The sequence below is a fragment of the Schistocerca serialis genome, chromosome 12, assembly GCF_023864345.2.
Source record: "Schistocerca serialis cubense isolate TAMUIC-IGC-003099 chromosome 12, iqSchSeri2.2, whole genome shotgun sequence".
Lineage (NCBI taxonomy): Eukaryota > Metazoa > Arthropoda > Insecta > Orthoptera > Acrididae > Schistocerca > Schistocerca serialis.
In genome coordinates, this window is record NC_064649.1 from 124,234,336 (window position 1) to 124,250,826 (window position 16,491).

The following is a 16,491-nucleotide window of genomic DNA, read 5'->3' on the forward strand; positions in this document are numbered from 1 at the left end:
TCTTGATTAATGAATTCCATTGGCATAATCCAGATGTTAATCTTCTGAGTGGTGTGATGATAATTTTTCGTAGTCGCACTTACACCCGTTTTTTCACTTTGAAATATTTTCACTGTTGCCACACTGCACAAATAAACTTTTTTGTAGTGCTAAGCACTTACAAAATTTATCGCTGCACTCAGATCCCGGACGAGCCCCCACTTTTATAATGGTCACCTAGTCGTAGATATTGCTATAATCGCACTATTTCCCTCCCATTTACGGAGCTTGTTAGCACTTGATGTTAGGTTGGCACCATTAAAATGCATTGTGGTAGTCGCTGCTGCTTGCTGGATCGCTGCTGTGTCTCAATGCTAATGCTGGCTCTAAATCTGGTTGTCTAGGGGGAAAAAAAAAAGTCCCGTGTTTTTGATGTGCTTTTGATGATAAATAATGAGCGAAACCAACAAATATTTAAACTTCAAATATTTATTACTCTGGTGGCCATCTTAATTCCACTGTCCACCAAAGACAATGACACAACACAGAGTACCACTTCTTTTACATCTTCCTAATGTTGGTCATTGGCGACATTGCCAACGGATAGGTGTGCAGTGACCTGCGATCTGAGTTTGCTACTCTTTTGTCACCGTATTAATTAAAATGTTGCATGTTGTTAAAAAGTGATCCCTTGTTTTTGAAATGGATACTGAGTTGGGCCATGTTTCTAAATTTTAATTGTTGTTCATAGTTTAATAGTTATTGTAAGTGGGCTTGTACGTCCCATCGTACTCAAAGAGGGATAAATGCTTCTCTAAATTTATTCCTCCTCTAGTCCACGAGACATAGATATCCCACTGAAAATAATTTTTTCAATAGGGATTACGAACTGTTATAAGAAGAAAGTAAGTAACATTATTATGTCAAATTTATGTATTCACATTTTAACATTTTCATGAGTTTTTTCAAAATTTGGCTGAATACATAGTGGCACTTCGCTGTAGCGCTTGGATCGTGATAATTTTGTATGGATTGTGTGATGCATTCTTCCTTGAGCCCCACTACAGCGGTGAAGTAAATTTGTGGTGGTTTGTTTTGTTCCTAACACATTTCTGCAAACAGTTAGGCTTTTAAGGCCTCAAACAGGACTCACTGGGATCCTAGCCTCGCCTGTTAATGTATTTCACGAGTTGCCACTCCTTCAGAGTCTGTAGATAGAAGTACTCAGTCTTGTCTTCTCACACGTCTGCTCACCATTCTTAGTCGTTTCTCGAGTTCCCAGGAGAGTCTGTTCATCTCCCTCAGTTACTGTGGAGTCTCTACTTTGCTGCCGTACCCTTCTGTGACTGTTTTCCTGGCAGTCAATGTCCCAAGTGTGTGTGTGTGTGTGTGTGTGTGTGTGTGTGGGGGGGGGGGGGGGGGGTGTTCAGACTCACAGCGACAAGGAGTGCTATTATCATCGTCCCCCCACATTTTTGTGGGGTCTCGAATACCAGACAGTAGATACGCGACAGCATTTTCTGGCTTTTCCCTCAATGACAAGTATGCCGTGTGGGTCACTGTGTCTGTTACCCCTTTCAGACCCAAATTATTCTCAGCCATGAAAAAAAAATATCTATTCATTGTAATAGGTAAAAACATAATAAATCCAACAAAATCACTGAAAAATTTTATTTACATTTTACGGAATGTCCATTGTAATGGACAAAGAGTATCAACGGTTGTTACATCCTGCATTGTGGAACATTTTGAAACAATTCCTTCCTTTGACAAAACATAGATGAACATTACATTTCTCACAAAAGACATGAGTTTTATTCTTACAACTAGGCATTTTACACCTTGAAGCTTCTGTATTATCATGGTACCCAGGAAAATGTCCAGTAAGATCATTCCGAATCTCTGGTGCCGGACGAATCTCAGTTCTTGCTCTTTTTGCTTTTATGTCCTGTAAATCACTACTGGGTCTGCCACGTTTCACTTTGGTACTAGTGCCCATTTTTACAAGAGCCTCTCCTATTCTCATCTTAAAATGAAGTAAATCCATTGTCTCTTTCTCTCCCAGTGATTCAGTATTTCTTTTGTATTCCAACCAACTGTTCACACACGCTAAATCTACAGCATGGAACAACATTCTCAATGTCCATTTTCTAGGTTTAATAAAAATCCTATACATGCTAATTAACATATCTATTTTGTCAACGCCACCCATAGCATGGTTGTAACAACGTACAACTTCAGGCTGTGAGACAGAAACATATGTCTTTCTTGATTTTTCCCAGCGCTGTACTTCATCTTGACTACCACATCCTACAAAATTTGATGCCAGAACTACTGGTCTGTTGTCAAACCATTTACACATTATCAATGCTTCATTCATGCTCACCACTTCTTCAGAAAAACCACGCCCTTTCTTTTTCAAATCCTTATCACTGGTGAAAGGTACATTTGGCATGCGACATAGTCTTGCTGTTCCTGCTGCATATATATATTTTATTTTTAATATTTCTAGTAAGTTGAATGTTGTGAAGAAATTATCAAAATATAAATAAGCATGTTCCCTGTTAATTCTCTCAACAAGTTTTAGAACAATAGATGCCCCTAAACCAAACTTTCTTACAAACTTGTTTGAGATTTCTGGAGTATCTCCTTGGTACAACAGAAAGTCATAGCACAGACCACTTCTTCCACATAATAAAAACAGTTTTATACCCCAAGGTTTTGGCTTTCCCTTACAATACTGCTTTACTCCTAAATGACCTTTGAAAGGAATCATTTGCTCGTCAACACACAATTCTTCCTCAGTCTGTAGTTCCAAACATCTACGTCTAATACAATCATAAATGGGTCTCACTTTGTAAAATTTGTCTTTGCAATTTTCTGGCCTTGCGAAATTGTCAATTACATGGAAATTTGATCTCAGTTGGAAAAATCTCTCTCTTGACATACTTTCCACAAAGGGATCTAAATGCAATGCTGAATCCCAATACATTCTAACTCTGGGGTATTTCAAGCATCCCATAATTATATGAAGTCCTAGGAAAGCCTTTATTTCCGTTACATTTGTCGGTGTAAATGTTTTCCCGTGTTGCAATGCATACATGTTGGTTTTTTCAACCATATTTTCTAAGCAAGCATGAGAAATGTACTCTGAAAAATATTCAATGGGTGTCATATCACACTCTGATGGCTGCACTGAATACTGGTCTTCACCTATAGGTGTGTTTTGGAGTGTAGGCGATTTTCTTCTCCATCTAATATCACTTTTTTCACTAAACACCCACTCAGATGGAATAATAGTCTTCAACATTTGAGTCCTGTGCATAAGTATGATTTTGGTCATCATCTTCTGTGCTGCAACTATCGTCCTCCAGTTCCTCTTCGTAGTTTGTGGCTACATCAGCACCTAAAAATGACAATGCAGTATAGCAACAACCAGGTCAAAATATATATAATAGTCAGGTGAGATTGATAGTCTTATTAATACATACCAGGTCTAGTGCATTGTGGAATAGATTCTGCATCATCAGGGCCACTTTCTTCGTTTTCTGAGAGCTCTAAGTCAGAAACCTCACCTGACATCAGCAAATCCAGTATTTGGGAAGCATCCCTCTCAATATGATAAAATTCTGAAAATCAATACGTCAGATGTAAGCAATTTCATGAACACTGTTGAAACAAGACACAAATACCAAGTCTGAAGCAATAACATCAAGTACAACTACTGCAATATTGTACATAAATGCTTGGAATTTTATCTACTGAACCTTTGGTAACATAAAATAAATTAGTTTCGTCCCCTATGTTACAAGAAAGGCGCAGTTGCATCACAGAAGTCATTTTCATATAGCAGAGATACATTACAAGCACACAAGTAAAACCAGCCATTGGGACTAAATGTCCATTTCAATGGACATCAGTTTTGTAACGTCGATAATACAGTGATTTTCCGAAGCCTGTATCTAATTTTGCTGTAGAAAGTATCCAAAACCTTACTAAAACAAATAAAACTTAAAAACAAGGGGAACTCTAACTAATTGGTCGAAATATGTACCCACCTTTTACGTGCTTCCTCTGTGCGGCCACCTTGTCTCAAACAACGTCCAAATACTTCGTGACTTCACCACTAGATGGCAGGATCGCCCATCAGATTGAACCACAAGACTTCCATTTCGACGTACAAGCAATCCTAAAAACATCTGTGCTCTCAGATATGAGATATTACTCTCGAAAAGTAGTGTCCATTGAAATGGACAAGGGGTCTGAAAGGGTTAAACCCTGCGATACTGCTCCCAGTCCGTCTGGATGTCTTTCCACGGAAAATAGACTGTGGTTGTTCATCCTATGGAATCTAACTAATACCGGGTTGCGATCCCAAGTGAGATCCCGAATTGTGTTTGGCATCATGCCCCCACCTACGTTCGTGGTTAATAAAACATCCATGGCATCAGGCCTGTGATCTGCCACGAGTGGGATTGGGTTGCGCCATCGGAGTCGTGAACAGTATATCGGAACATGTCCACCATTTGGAACAGCTCTTAAACCTTCAGGTTGTATGGGAGTTCTGTGCAGGGTGTTCGGCATTGAACTGCCTGCCTATTGCTACATTGGAATACCTGTCAAATACTTCTCAAGTCATTCTTGAGGAGCTACCAGTTGCAGACCAGGTAGGCCGCTCTGGTGATCAGCTTGCCTCTCTTGGCATTTATGGACACTAGTGTGATTTAGAAGTGTGCAGGGGTTATGCAGCGTCTTGTTTCTCGGTGTGGGTGGCACAATTGGGCCATGTCGTTTTTAATGACACAGACATGTTACAGTTTGCAGGTGTCTGTCTTCTGGGCATGTTCTGTACCTTTTAAGTGATGTGTTGCTGGGTTAACTTTGGGCACATTTTCATTTCCCCACTGTCTAAAGCCAAAAGTCTCACAAACACAGATTTCGTCACTGCCTTATTTTCTACAATAATACCTTCATCCAGCAAATGATTGTGTAACAGCTTAAGGGGACACAGTCACGAGGGAACTCCCATAAGGGATCAATGCTAAAACGAGCAAACGTCAGGTACACTTTCCGTATAATCAATCCTATTAGTTCGGTCAGCCCACCTACGCAACCGAACATTAAATGACAAACGTGAATCATTACAATTAAATATTGGAAGAGAGTCATATTTCGTTATGTATATTAATGCAGACTTTCGGCTTCTACAATTCTGAACATCAAATACGCCATTAATACTCCCGAACATAAATTCTATCCCAGATCTGACTTCATTTAAAAACATTTTTTCTTTGAGCTTTATGTAACAATGAAGATGCGTCAAATTACCTTGAGCAAAAGGTTCCTCTGATACACAATACTCCAAAATAGACCAAACAGACAAAATAGTGTCCACAAAGTGCTGTTTTCCAGACACAGAACGAGCATCGACTGTAATGAGAAAGCTCTCACTCCTCTTTTTATACCCACGCCGACGAGTAGAACTTGCAGCAGCGTCTGGCACATGTCCAAGCCGGTCAGGCACATCCTGGCCTGCCGCCGACCTTGGGGAAGCTACGCAATCCCTAAATCGTGGAATCTTGCCACTAGTAATACTAGGTGGCAAGACTTCACTTTCTAATGGGGCTGCCACAGGGTTTTCACTCGCAGCGGATGACCTCGCAGTTCCGAATAAGTACACTGGCATGCGCGACAGCGGCATCTCCCATCCGTCGTCAAATTGAGATTGTGCAGAGTCCTCACTTGTCCCGTGCTGCGCAGGAGAAGTAGCTGTGTGATGTTCGGTACCTTGGGCTTGTTGATGACTATTGGTAATGCTTTCATGATCTTCCCTTTGGTATCCCACAGCGGGACGCAAGTTGTAAGCCATCCTGAAATATCCAATAAATAATAAAAATGTGCCAACAACTGTCATCTGAAATGTAAACAAAATTCATTCTGACATTTACAATGCCAATGCATCTTTTCTTTAGATAACTTGTGTACTAGCCTATATTTATCTTTACCCTGATCAGGAGACCTCACTACCCATGAGGCCATTTTCTAGGATGGCCTTTGGCTGTGTGTCTGAGGTATGACTTCTGAGGTTTTCTTATTGAGGCTCTAATAATTATACCACAATGGCCTATAACGGTCTTGTCTAAAATCGAAGTACCTATTAGCACACCTTATACCAGTAGGCATAAAAACAAATTCTCTGTATGCGTCCCTAAACTGATGAATTAGATCATCCAAGTTTGGCTTATAATACCACAATTCTTCTAACACAATAACAGCTGCAGGATCATTTATTTTGTTGCCATAAAACGTAATAGCTAATTCATCAATCCTCTGTTGACTGTTGGGAACTAGGAATGCCAGGCGCAGGTCGTCCGGATAGTTTCCGATATGGTCCCAATTGGCATAAAAAAAACTCCAACGCAGACGTTAGCTGTAAACAATAACCTTTATTCAGAAAGTAACAGTACCTTCCCTCTTACAAAATGTCATATAAACTCTATTTCGTACAACATATGTTACATATGGAGATTAGAATGTTTGTGTCAGTAACAACAGAAACACTGTTCACACCATATATTGCATTGTCACGCATTTGAGAGGCACTTGGAAAACCGGCAGCACCTAGAAGCTTCTTGCTTGAAGCACTGACACTCGCACTGACTTCACTTTCTATATTATTTTTTGCCCTCTGTTCAAAACTAGCAGTTTCGCGGTTTATTTTTACATATTTATTTTCATGAAACTTAGGCTTAATCCAAACCTCCTTACTCTACCCATTGTGTTATAATGTTTCACAAAATCATTACATTTGTATCACCAAAAGGTAAACAACTAGGATGAAGAAACTGACAAACGATAGTCGACAATGCAGACAGGCTGGCAAACATCAGAATAACAATTCTCTCTTGCAACCCAAATAAAGAGTATTTATTCCTGAGGAACATAAATGATTGTTGCACTATAGTCAATGCTGACTACTGCGCAAGACACGTCAAAAATGGACGTGGTGCTAGTTACCATGCTTCACGAACAAAAAAAAAAACAAAAAAAAATTCTATTTTTTTTTAGCTTGTTCGTGACTGTCCCCTTAAGCAAATGTGGGACATCAGCGCCCACCCACACACGTTTCCGTGTGTCGCTAGGATGAGGGAAACAACTGTTTATGTGCGTCACGCCAAGCTCATTCCAAACACAAGCGTTTTGTGTTCCCATGTCTGCTACGCAAGCTACAGACTTATACGAATTACTGTCTAAGGCGACCAAGAGGGCAGCTGTCATGCAAACTTCAAAATCAAAATAAGCAGATTGTTTCCAACTTGCAAACAGTCCGCGCACCATAACAACTAAAACATTACTGTGGGGGTCCTAACACCCTGTCCTCTTGTTGATCATAGCTAATCCAACTGTCGATGTTCATTTCGTTGAAGGACAAAATGCAAACACATTGCCTGTCAGTGAATGTTTTAGCCTGCATTTTCATCATAATCAAAACATCTTTCAAAATGCCAGGACTGCAACTAAGAGCGGTTTATCCAGGCTCTCAACGTCGACTCAGCTGGTAGAGGATACCCGATTTTTTTTCCTCAGAAAATTATAACATTTCCGAGATATAGCACGGAGAGTAATTGATTTACAACTGTCTTCATTACTCCATCTAACCCTTTTTGAGTCACTTAATAAACTTTTTATTTGTTTGGGTGAAAATTTTTTTCCCAGCACACGAGTAATTTCCTTAGACACAAGAATCTCCTTATTAATATCTTCCTCGTGCATAAGTCGTCGCATTCTAGACAGCTGATTATGAAGATCTTTATTCCTCGCTCGAAGTTGCACACATTTGTTTGTAAGAACAGCATTGCTTATTTCTAATGCCGCTATAGTATTCATCAAAGTAACTTTATCTGTGTCTGAAAAAAGACTGTCATCTGTGCATGTGTTCTTATTATGATGTTTCTTATTTGGTGACACCTTTTTCAGAGTTTCCAGAGATCTCTTATGTAGTTCTCCTTTCTTGTACCGTTTAGTTCTGTTTTCTGTTGCGGGGTGACACATTGACAGTCGCACTACTGCATGGAAAATTGCATGAAGGAACTGCATCTGGCTTGAGCATTCATTTTCGGGGCAAATTGAGCAATTCAGACTGTAACTCCCTTAAGTAATCTGTTTCTGCGAAATGGCGAGAGCATATTCGTGCATGCCCAACATTTACACTCTTTCCTACAACATTTCGACAACCATAGTTTTTGTAATGTTTCATTACGCAGGAAACTGTGATACATTACGTCAGTTCCCTTTGTGTTCCGGTTGTAGGAAAAACAGCCGATAACAGCACAGCCTGGGATTGTAAACATTAATTTTCTCTCACTTGTAGATTCTCCAATAAGAATTTCACAGGACGAACCATAAACTATAGAGCTGGCGAATACAATGTTGATCCCACTGTCCACTATCAATAACTATTTCAGTTCCGAATCAAATATCAATTACAGCAAAAACCATAACACTGTCCTACCAACTGGTCCCTTCTTCTTGTCAAGTTGTGCCACAAACTCCTCTTCTCCCCAATTCTATTCAGTACCTCCTCATTAGTTATGTATATATATATTTCGTATGGCTAATAGAATACAGCAGTAAGTAAGTAATAACACAAACAACGTGTAAAAACAATGAATGGTCAATATGTTACAGGCAACAAACAATTATTAGATCTAAAAAAGGAAGTAAAGCACAAGATACACAAAAATACATAGAAATTATAGTAACAGTATCTAGTAATAGGTTTTTCAGAAGGAAAAGAGTAGACCAGACTCATGCTTGTATGTCCAAGTCCCTCACCCAGCCAGAAGCATCTCCCTCCAGGAGGTGCAGCTCCTGCATTGTGCCAGGGAATCTCCTCGTAGGGCGGTCCATTGCGATATGATGTAGAGTTTGTGGATTCCCACAGTCGCAGTTGGGTGAGTCAGTCTGTCCCCATTTGTGCTTCCAGTAATTACATCTACCATAGCCTGTTCGGATACGATTTAAAGTTGTCCAAGATTTTCTGGGAAGACCGAAGCCCTTGGGCCATACGGTTGGGTCCGAGACTAAGTTAAGGTGATCAGGGTTAGACATATCCCATTCCCGACGCCAGGCTTCGTCGATATCATAATTGTCCTCGATCAGCTGTTTCCCTAATCTCCGTGGTGGCTTACGGGTCTTGAGCCTGCGGCTGGGATTCTTGCAGTCTTCGTGTAAGGGTAGGTCACGGTTGTTAGCGCACTTTTGCCATTCACTTTTCAGTGCAGATCTTCGCCTTAAATGAGGTGGGGTTATGTTAGCCAGTACCGGGAGCCATTGGTGGGGCATCGGTTTACAATGTAATTCCAAGATACTTTGGGAGGGGATTGTAGTTAAGCAGCTGGCCTCTGAACTCTACGTGGGGTGCATAGTTTGCCTGTCTGTTGTTGAGGTGGAAACAGGAGACTTGGGTTTTAGAAGTATTAGGTCTGAGCCTCCATGTTTCGAAATATTCATCCATTTTGATAAGGTCTTCCTCAATGACTCTTTCGGAATTGTGGAAGTCTCGATGTTGATATGTGAGAGCAATATCGTCTGCGTAGATAAACTTCTTAGAAGATGTCTCTGGTAGGTCTGATGTATATATATTAAAAAGTAATGGAGCTAGCACGGATCCTTGGGGCAGGCCATCATTTAACCTATATTTCTTGCTTATCTCTCCATCTAGGTGTACTTCAAAAAATCTATTTGAGAGCATATTGTTGATTAGGGTAGCCGTTTTCTTGCAAGGAATAATGCGTTGGAGTTTAAGAATCATTGCCTCCCTCCACACTGTGTCATATGCTGACGATAGATCTATGAACACGGCAACTGTCTTTTTCTTCCTTTGAAATCCACTCTCAATATGTGTGGTAAGAGATAATAGTTGATCACAGCAGCTCCGACCGGGTCTAAATCTGGCTTGTTCAATAGGATTGAAATTCTCGGCAATGGGTTTTATTCTGTTGAGAATAAGTCTCTCCAATAGTTTGTAGCATACACTCAGAAGAGCTATAGGTCTATAGTCCTCTGGGAGCTTTCCGTCTTTGCCAGGCTTAAGAATGGCGACGATCTTGGTTTGTTTAAATAGTGGTGGTAGTGTTTCCGATCGTTGGATGTCATTGTAAAACTGAGTTAGCCACAGTAGAGCTCGAGGTCCTAGGTGCCGTAAGAACTCGTGGTAGACCTCATCTAAACCAGCCGCTTTACCCATTTTCATTTCTTTCAGTGCTTCTGTGATCTCTAGGATGGTAAAGGTTTTTGAGAAATTGTTGTCGGGTGTGGATTGTCGGAGCTTGGTTCTCAGTTCTTTCTTTACTTTCGTAGTCTTATCCTTGTTGCTGCGTGGTGTTTTTCTCGTAAGGTTAACTATTTTGTTTGCTACCTCTTTGGGGTGTATGTTGCCACCCATGCAGGTTTTAATGGAGCTTTCACCTAGGTTTTTAAGAAGGCACCAGGCTTTCTTGCCGGTGTGCTTGAAGTCCATATTTTTCATGAGAGTGTGCCACTTTTCTCGTCTTGCTGAGTCCAGGCATTGGAGAAGCTCGTCCGCAATTTCAGGATCGTTGTTTTGCGAATATGCATTATATAGGTCTATGCATTCTTGGCTCCAGCCGGGAATATAGGTTTTCCTGTAGCCTCTGGGAATGTGTTTTTTGGCAATGGCTAGGAGTAATCCCACAAAGCGGTTGTAGTTCTTCGATGCGGGTGGGATCCATTGGATGTTGTGGGCCATTTCGGCGGTAAAGGCTTCCCAGTTGGCTTTGCCAAAATTCCATTGAGGTTTAGGTGTAGATCTCGCTATTGGAATCTGTATACCGACATGTAGCAAGACGGGCCTGTGCTGGCTACGAGGAAAATCGGGCAAGATCTGTTTATTGCAGCGTAATGGTAGCTTTTTGGCGTCTCTGGAAACAAAGCACAGATCAGGGTTGTAGTCTCTTTTCCATCTAGCCGAGTGGAAAGTCTCTTTATCCTTTAGATCGTGGATCAAGAAGACGTCTGCTATGTCCGCCCATTTCATTACTCCCTCCCCATCCTCATTGGTGTTGTTATATCCCCACTGGGTACTGTGGCTGTTGAAATCGCCCATTATCACTGTAGGATGTTGTATGTTGGAAATAGCAGAGTCACTCCATGACTGAGTTGGGGGTTTGTAGAGGTTGATGACTTCAATATCGGCAATTTTTGTTCTTATGACGTAGGTGCTTGGGTCAGTGTTCGTTTTTATATCGTGGACCTGGTCAGTGTTGTTTTAAAAGTAGGTGGCAGTGCCATAGTTAGCGTGGTAAGTTGCTGCAGCAAGCGAATAGCCTGGAAGTTTGCACCTATTTTTCAACTGCTTTTCATCGGTGCAATGTGTTTCCTGGAGCAAGACAGCATCCACTGAATGGTTGTCCAGGACTTTAATTAGGTAGTCAGATTTAGCTCTGCTCATTCCTACGTTGAGTTGTAGAATTTTAAGGACATCTCCAATGTCCTTGGTCAACGGGTTCTGAGAGGAACCGTTGTTTTGGGTATTTGCGTTCATGTCTGTGCTGATTCTGTAAAGCTGGGAAATCCTCACAGGTCCAGCAGTCAGATTTGTAGACTATTTAGCCGTGATAAAAAATCACGTTGCCCAGGGTGCACCACGGGGAGGCTAGTCTACATTGCACCCCGTCTCATTAGTTATGTGATCTACCCATCTAATCTTCAGCATTCTTCTGTAGCACCACATTTCGAAAGCTTCTATTCTCTTGTCCAAACTATTTATCGTCCATGTTTCACTTCCATACATGGCTACACTCCATACAAATACTTTCAGAAATGACTTCCTGACAATTAAATCAATACTCGATGTTAACAAATTTCTCTTCTTCAGAAACGCTTTGCTTGCCATTGCCAGTTTACATTTTACATTCTCTCTACTTCGACCATCATCAGTTATTTTGTTCCCCAAATAGCAAAACTCGTTTACTGCTTTAAGTGTCTCATTTCCTAATCTAACTCCCTCAGCATCACACGACTTAATTCGACTACATAATGTATCCTGTTTCGCTTTTGTTGATGTTCATCTTATATCCTCCTTTCAAGACGCTATCCATTCCATTCAACTGCTCTTCCAAGTCCTTTGCTGTCTCTGACAGAATTACAATGTCATTGGCGAACCTCGACGTTTTTATTTCTTCTCCATGGACTTTAATACCTACTCCGAATTTTTCTTTTGTTTCCTTTACTGCTTCCTCAGTATACAGATTGAATAACATCGGGGAGAGGCTGCAACCCTGTCTCACTCCCTTCCCAACCGCTGCTTCCCTTTCATGCTCCTCGACTCTTACAACTGCCATCTGGCTTCTGTACAAATTGAAAACAACCTTTCGCACCCTGTATTTTACCCCTGCCACCTTTAGAACTTGAAAGAGAGTATTCAAGTCAACATTGTCAAAAGCTTTCTCTAAGTCTACAAATGCTAGAAATGTAGGTTTGCCTTTCCTTAATCTATTTTCTAAGATAAGTTGTAGGGTCAGTATTGCCTCACGTGTTCCAACGTTTCTGCGGAATTCAAACTGATCTTCGCCGAGGTCGGGTTCTACCAGTTTTTCCATTCGTCTGTAAAGAATTCGCGTTAGTATTTTGCAGCTGTGACTTATTAAATTGATAGTTCGGTAATTTTCACATCTGTCAACACCTGCTTTCTTTGGGATTGGAATTATTATATTCTTCTTGAAGTCTGAGGGTATTTCGCCTGTCTCATACATCTTGCTCACCAGATGGTAGAGTTTTGTCAGGACTGGCTCTCCCAAGGCCATCAGTAGTTCCAATGGAATGTTGTCTACTCCTGGGGCCTTGTTTCGACTCAGGTCTTTCAGTGCTCTGTCACTCTCTTCACGCAGTATTGTATCTCCCATTTCATCTTCATCTACATCCTCTTCCATTTCCATAATATTGTCCTCAAGTACACCGCCCTTGTATAGACCCTTTATATACTCCTTCCACCTTTCTGCTTTCCCTTCTTTGCTTAGAACTGGGTTTCTATCTGAGCTCTTGATATTCATACAAGTGGTTCTCTTTTCTCCAAAGGTCTCATTAATTTTCCTGTAGGCAGTATCTATTTTACGCCTAGTGAGCTAAGCATCTACATCCTTAAATTTGTCTTCTAGCCATCCCTGCTTAGCCATTTTACACTTCCTGTCGATCTCATTTTTGAGATGTTTGTATTCCCTTTTGCTTGCTTCATTTACTGCGTTCAATTAAATTCAATATTTCTTCTGTTACCCAAGGATTTCTACTAGCCCTCGTCTTTTTACCTACTTGATCCTCTGCTGCCTTCACTACTTCATCCCTCAAAGCTACCCATTCTTCTTCTACTGTATTTCTTTCCCCCATTCCTGTCAATTGTTCCCTTATGTTCTCCCTGAAACTCTCTACAGCCTCTGGTTCTTTCAGTTTATCCAGGTCCCATCTCCTTAAATTCCCACCTTTTTGCAGTTTCTTCAGTTTTAATCTACAGTTCATCACCAATAGATTGTGGTCAGAGTCCACATCTGCCCCTGGAAATGTCTTACAATTTAAAACGTGGTTCCTAAATCTGTCGTACCATTACATAGTCTATCTGATACCTTCTAGTATCTCCAAGATTCTTCCATGTATACAACCTTCTTTTATGATTCTTAAACCAAGTGTTAGCTATGACTATGTTATGTTATGCTCTGTGCAAAATTCTACCAGACGGCATACTCTTTCATTTCTCTCCCCCAATCCGTATTCACGCGCTATGTTTACTTCTCTCCCTTTTCCTACTCGTGAGTTCCAGTCACCCATGAGTATTAAATTTTCGTCTCCCTTCACTGCCTGAATAATTTCTTTTATCTCATCATATATTTCATCAATTTCTTCATCTGCAGAGCTGTAGTAGGCATGGGCTTTGTGTCTATCTTGGCCACAATAATGTGTTCACTATGCTGTTGGTAGTAGCTTACCCACATTTTTTATTCATTATTAAACCTACTCCTGCATTACCCCTATTTGATTTTGTATTTATATCCCTGTATTCACCTGATCAAAAGTCTTGTTTCTCCTGCCACCGAACTTCACTAATTCCCATTATATCTAACTTCAAACTATCCATTTCCCTTTTCAAATTATCTAACCTACCTGCCCGATAAAGGGATCTGACATTCCACGCTCCGACCCGTAGAACGCCAGTTTTCTTTCTCCTGATAACGACGTCCTCTTGAGTAGTCCCCGCCCGGAGATCCGAATGGGGGACTATTTTACCTCCGGAATATTTTACCCAGGAGGATGCCATCATCATTAACCATACAGTAAAGGTGCATGCCCTCGGGAAAAATTACGGCTGTAGTTTCCCCTTGCTTTCAGCTGTTCGCAGTACCGGCACAGCAAGGCCGTTTTGGTTAGTGTTGCAAGGCCAGATCAGTCGGTCATCCAGACTGTTGCCCCTGCAACTACTGAAAAGGCTGCTGCCCCTCTTCAGGAAACACACGTTTGTCTGGCCTCTCAACAGATACCCCTCCGTTGTGGTTGCACCTACGGTACTGCCATCTGTATCGCTGAGGCACGCAAGCCTCCCCACCAACGGCAAGGTCCATGGTTCATGGGGGTACATATATATAAACTGGAGTATATAAGATATAAATGAATATAGCGATTTCGCATAAGGCATTTCAGTATTGTGCATAACATAGAATTAATCGCATACCTGGTGTGGTGTGAGGAAGCTCTTGCTGCTCACACTCAGTGTCAGGCACTGTAAGTAAACAATTAAACATTAAATCAGAATGCAGGCATTTTATATTGGAACAGAGCAGTAAGGTTGGGCATACATGAATATAAAGATGCGTCTCAAGGCATTTCAGTATTGTGCATAACACAGGATTAATCTCATACCTGGTCTGCTATTTTGGAGCTGTTGCTGCATTGGTTGACTCAGCTTGTTGCACATACCTACTGACATGTACAGGATTTTAAATCATGTTCCATGCATAGAACAGAAAAATGGCACTGCATATGTGTGAAATAGAAGATAAATCCCATGCAGTGTGGTCCACTTCATGGTATACAATCACATACAAGGTGATGCATGTTGCATGTCTCGGTGCTGTGTGTGCCACTGTGTTTTCACTCAGTAATTCAAATGGTATACTTAATCTGCCATACAGAGAAAGCACTTTATTCTCCAAGCGTTTACTCAATACGGCATATCAAATTTTCATCAGTGTTATAGCAGCCTATTACTTGTGAGTCATCTGCGTAGAGGATATCAGACTGAACCAAGCATGACATATCATTGTGTACTCTAAGTTCAAACTTATTTGCAGGTTCCAGAAATACTGATACAGTGACTGAGTGGAAATACAAGAGCACACCACAGCAAGTAAAAAATAAACTATGCTAACCTATGTTCACATCACCACAAAACAGTCTGTCGAATGTATGTGTGAAATACACTACTTGATCCAAAAAAATTGTCAAAACTATACGTGTACCAGTAATTAAAATGATATTGTGGAGTTAGCATGTATGCAGGATACTAAGTAACAAAACAAAATCATGAACACCATAAATAATATCATTGTATATATATATATATATATATATATATATATATATATATATATATATATATATATATATATAAAATCTTCTGCATATTTAGTTATATAAGTTAAAGCTGTTTTCCTACTCCTACATTTTTGGGCATCAAATACACCATTTATACTACCAAACATAAACTCCAATCCACTTCTAACCTCCGTTAAAAGCTTAGATTCACTCAACTTTAAATATGCATGAATATGTGTTAAATTACCTTGTGCAAAAGGCTCTTCAGATACACAATACTCAATAAGATTCCAAATAGCCAAAACAGTGTTAACAAAGTGCAGTTTCCCGCCAACAGAAGTAGCATCTACTGTAATCAGAAAGCTGTCACTACGCCTGTTATACCCTGTGCGACGAGGCGTTGCGCCATCGTCTGGAACATGTCCAAGCCGGTCAGGCACGTCCTGGCCTGCGCGCGGCCTTGAAGATGTTGCGTCGTCGCGAAAACGCGGAATTGGCCCACAAGTAATACTAGGTGGGACCGATTAGCTTTCTAGTGGGGCCCCCAATAGGTGGTCACCAGCAGAGGATGGTCCTGCGGCTCCGAGTAGGTGCGCTGGCAAGCGCGACAGCGGCACCTCCTATCCGTCGTCAAAGTGATGTTGTGAAGCGTCATCACCAGCCCGATGCTCCGGCGAAGTAGAAGTTGTGTTATGTTGGATACCTTCGGCTTGTTGTACACTACGGGTAGCATTTTCATACTGGCTTCTTCGGAATCCCAGAGCGGTACGCAAGTTGTACGCCATCCTGAAGTGTCCAACACAAAATACAACCTGGCCAATGATTGCCACCTAAAATGTAAGCAATAGTCACACCGACACGTACATTGCCATCGTTCTTTCTCTTTAGACAACTTGTGAACAAGCCTATATT

General features: G+C 41.0%; 1 protein-coding gene across 2 annotated transcripts; it reads right to left on the bottom strand.

Annotated features, from left to right (window-relative positions):
- Window positions 1–1,641: 1,641 nt before the first annotated feature.
- Window positions 1,642–15,006, bottom strand: LOC126428045 (piggyBac transposable element-derived protein 3-like). Of its 2 annotated transcripts, XM_050089922.1 has the most exons (4): window positions 14,905–15,006; window positions 14,717–14,764; window positions 3,471–3,608; window positions 1,642–3,385 (listed from the first exon to the last, which is right to left on the bottom strand). In XM_050089922.1, the coding sequence occupies exons 1-4, from the start codon at window positions 14,969–14,971 to the stop codon at window positions 3,264–3,266; spliced, it is 375 nt and encodes a 124-aa protein (XP_049945879.1). In that variant the 5' UTR covers window positions 14,972–15,006; the 3' UTR covers window positions 1,642–3,263. The 2 variants fall into 2 exon arrangements, with proteins under 2 accessions (XP_049945879.1, XP_049945878.1); XM_050089921.1 differs by lacking the exons at window positions 14,717–14,764; window positions 14,905–15,006 and adding an exon at window positions 4,038–5,094.
- Window positions 15,007–16,491: the final 1,485 nt, after the last annotated feature.

Coding starts and splice junctions, on each gene's coding strand:
- LOC126428045 (XM_050089921.1), bottom strand. CDS start 3,325: ATGATGACCAAAATCATACTTATGCACAGGACTCAAATGTTGAAGACT.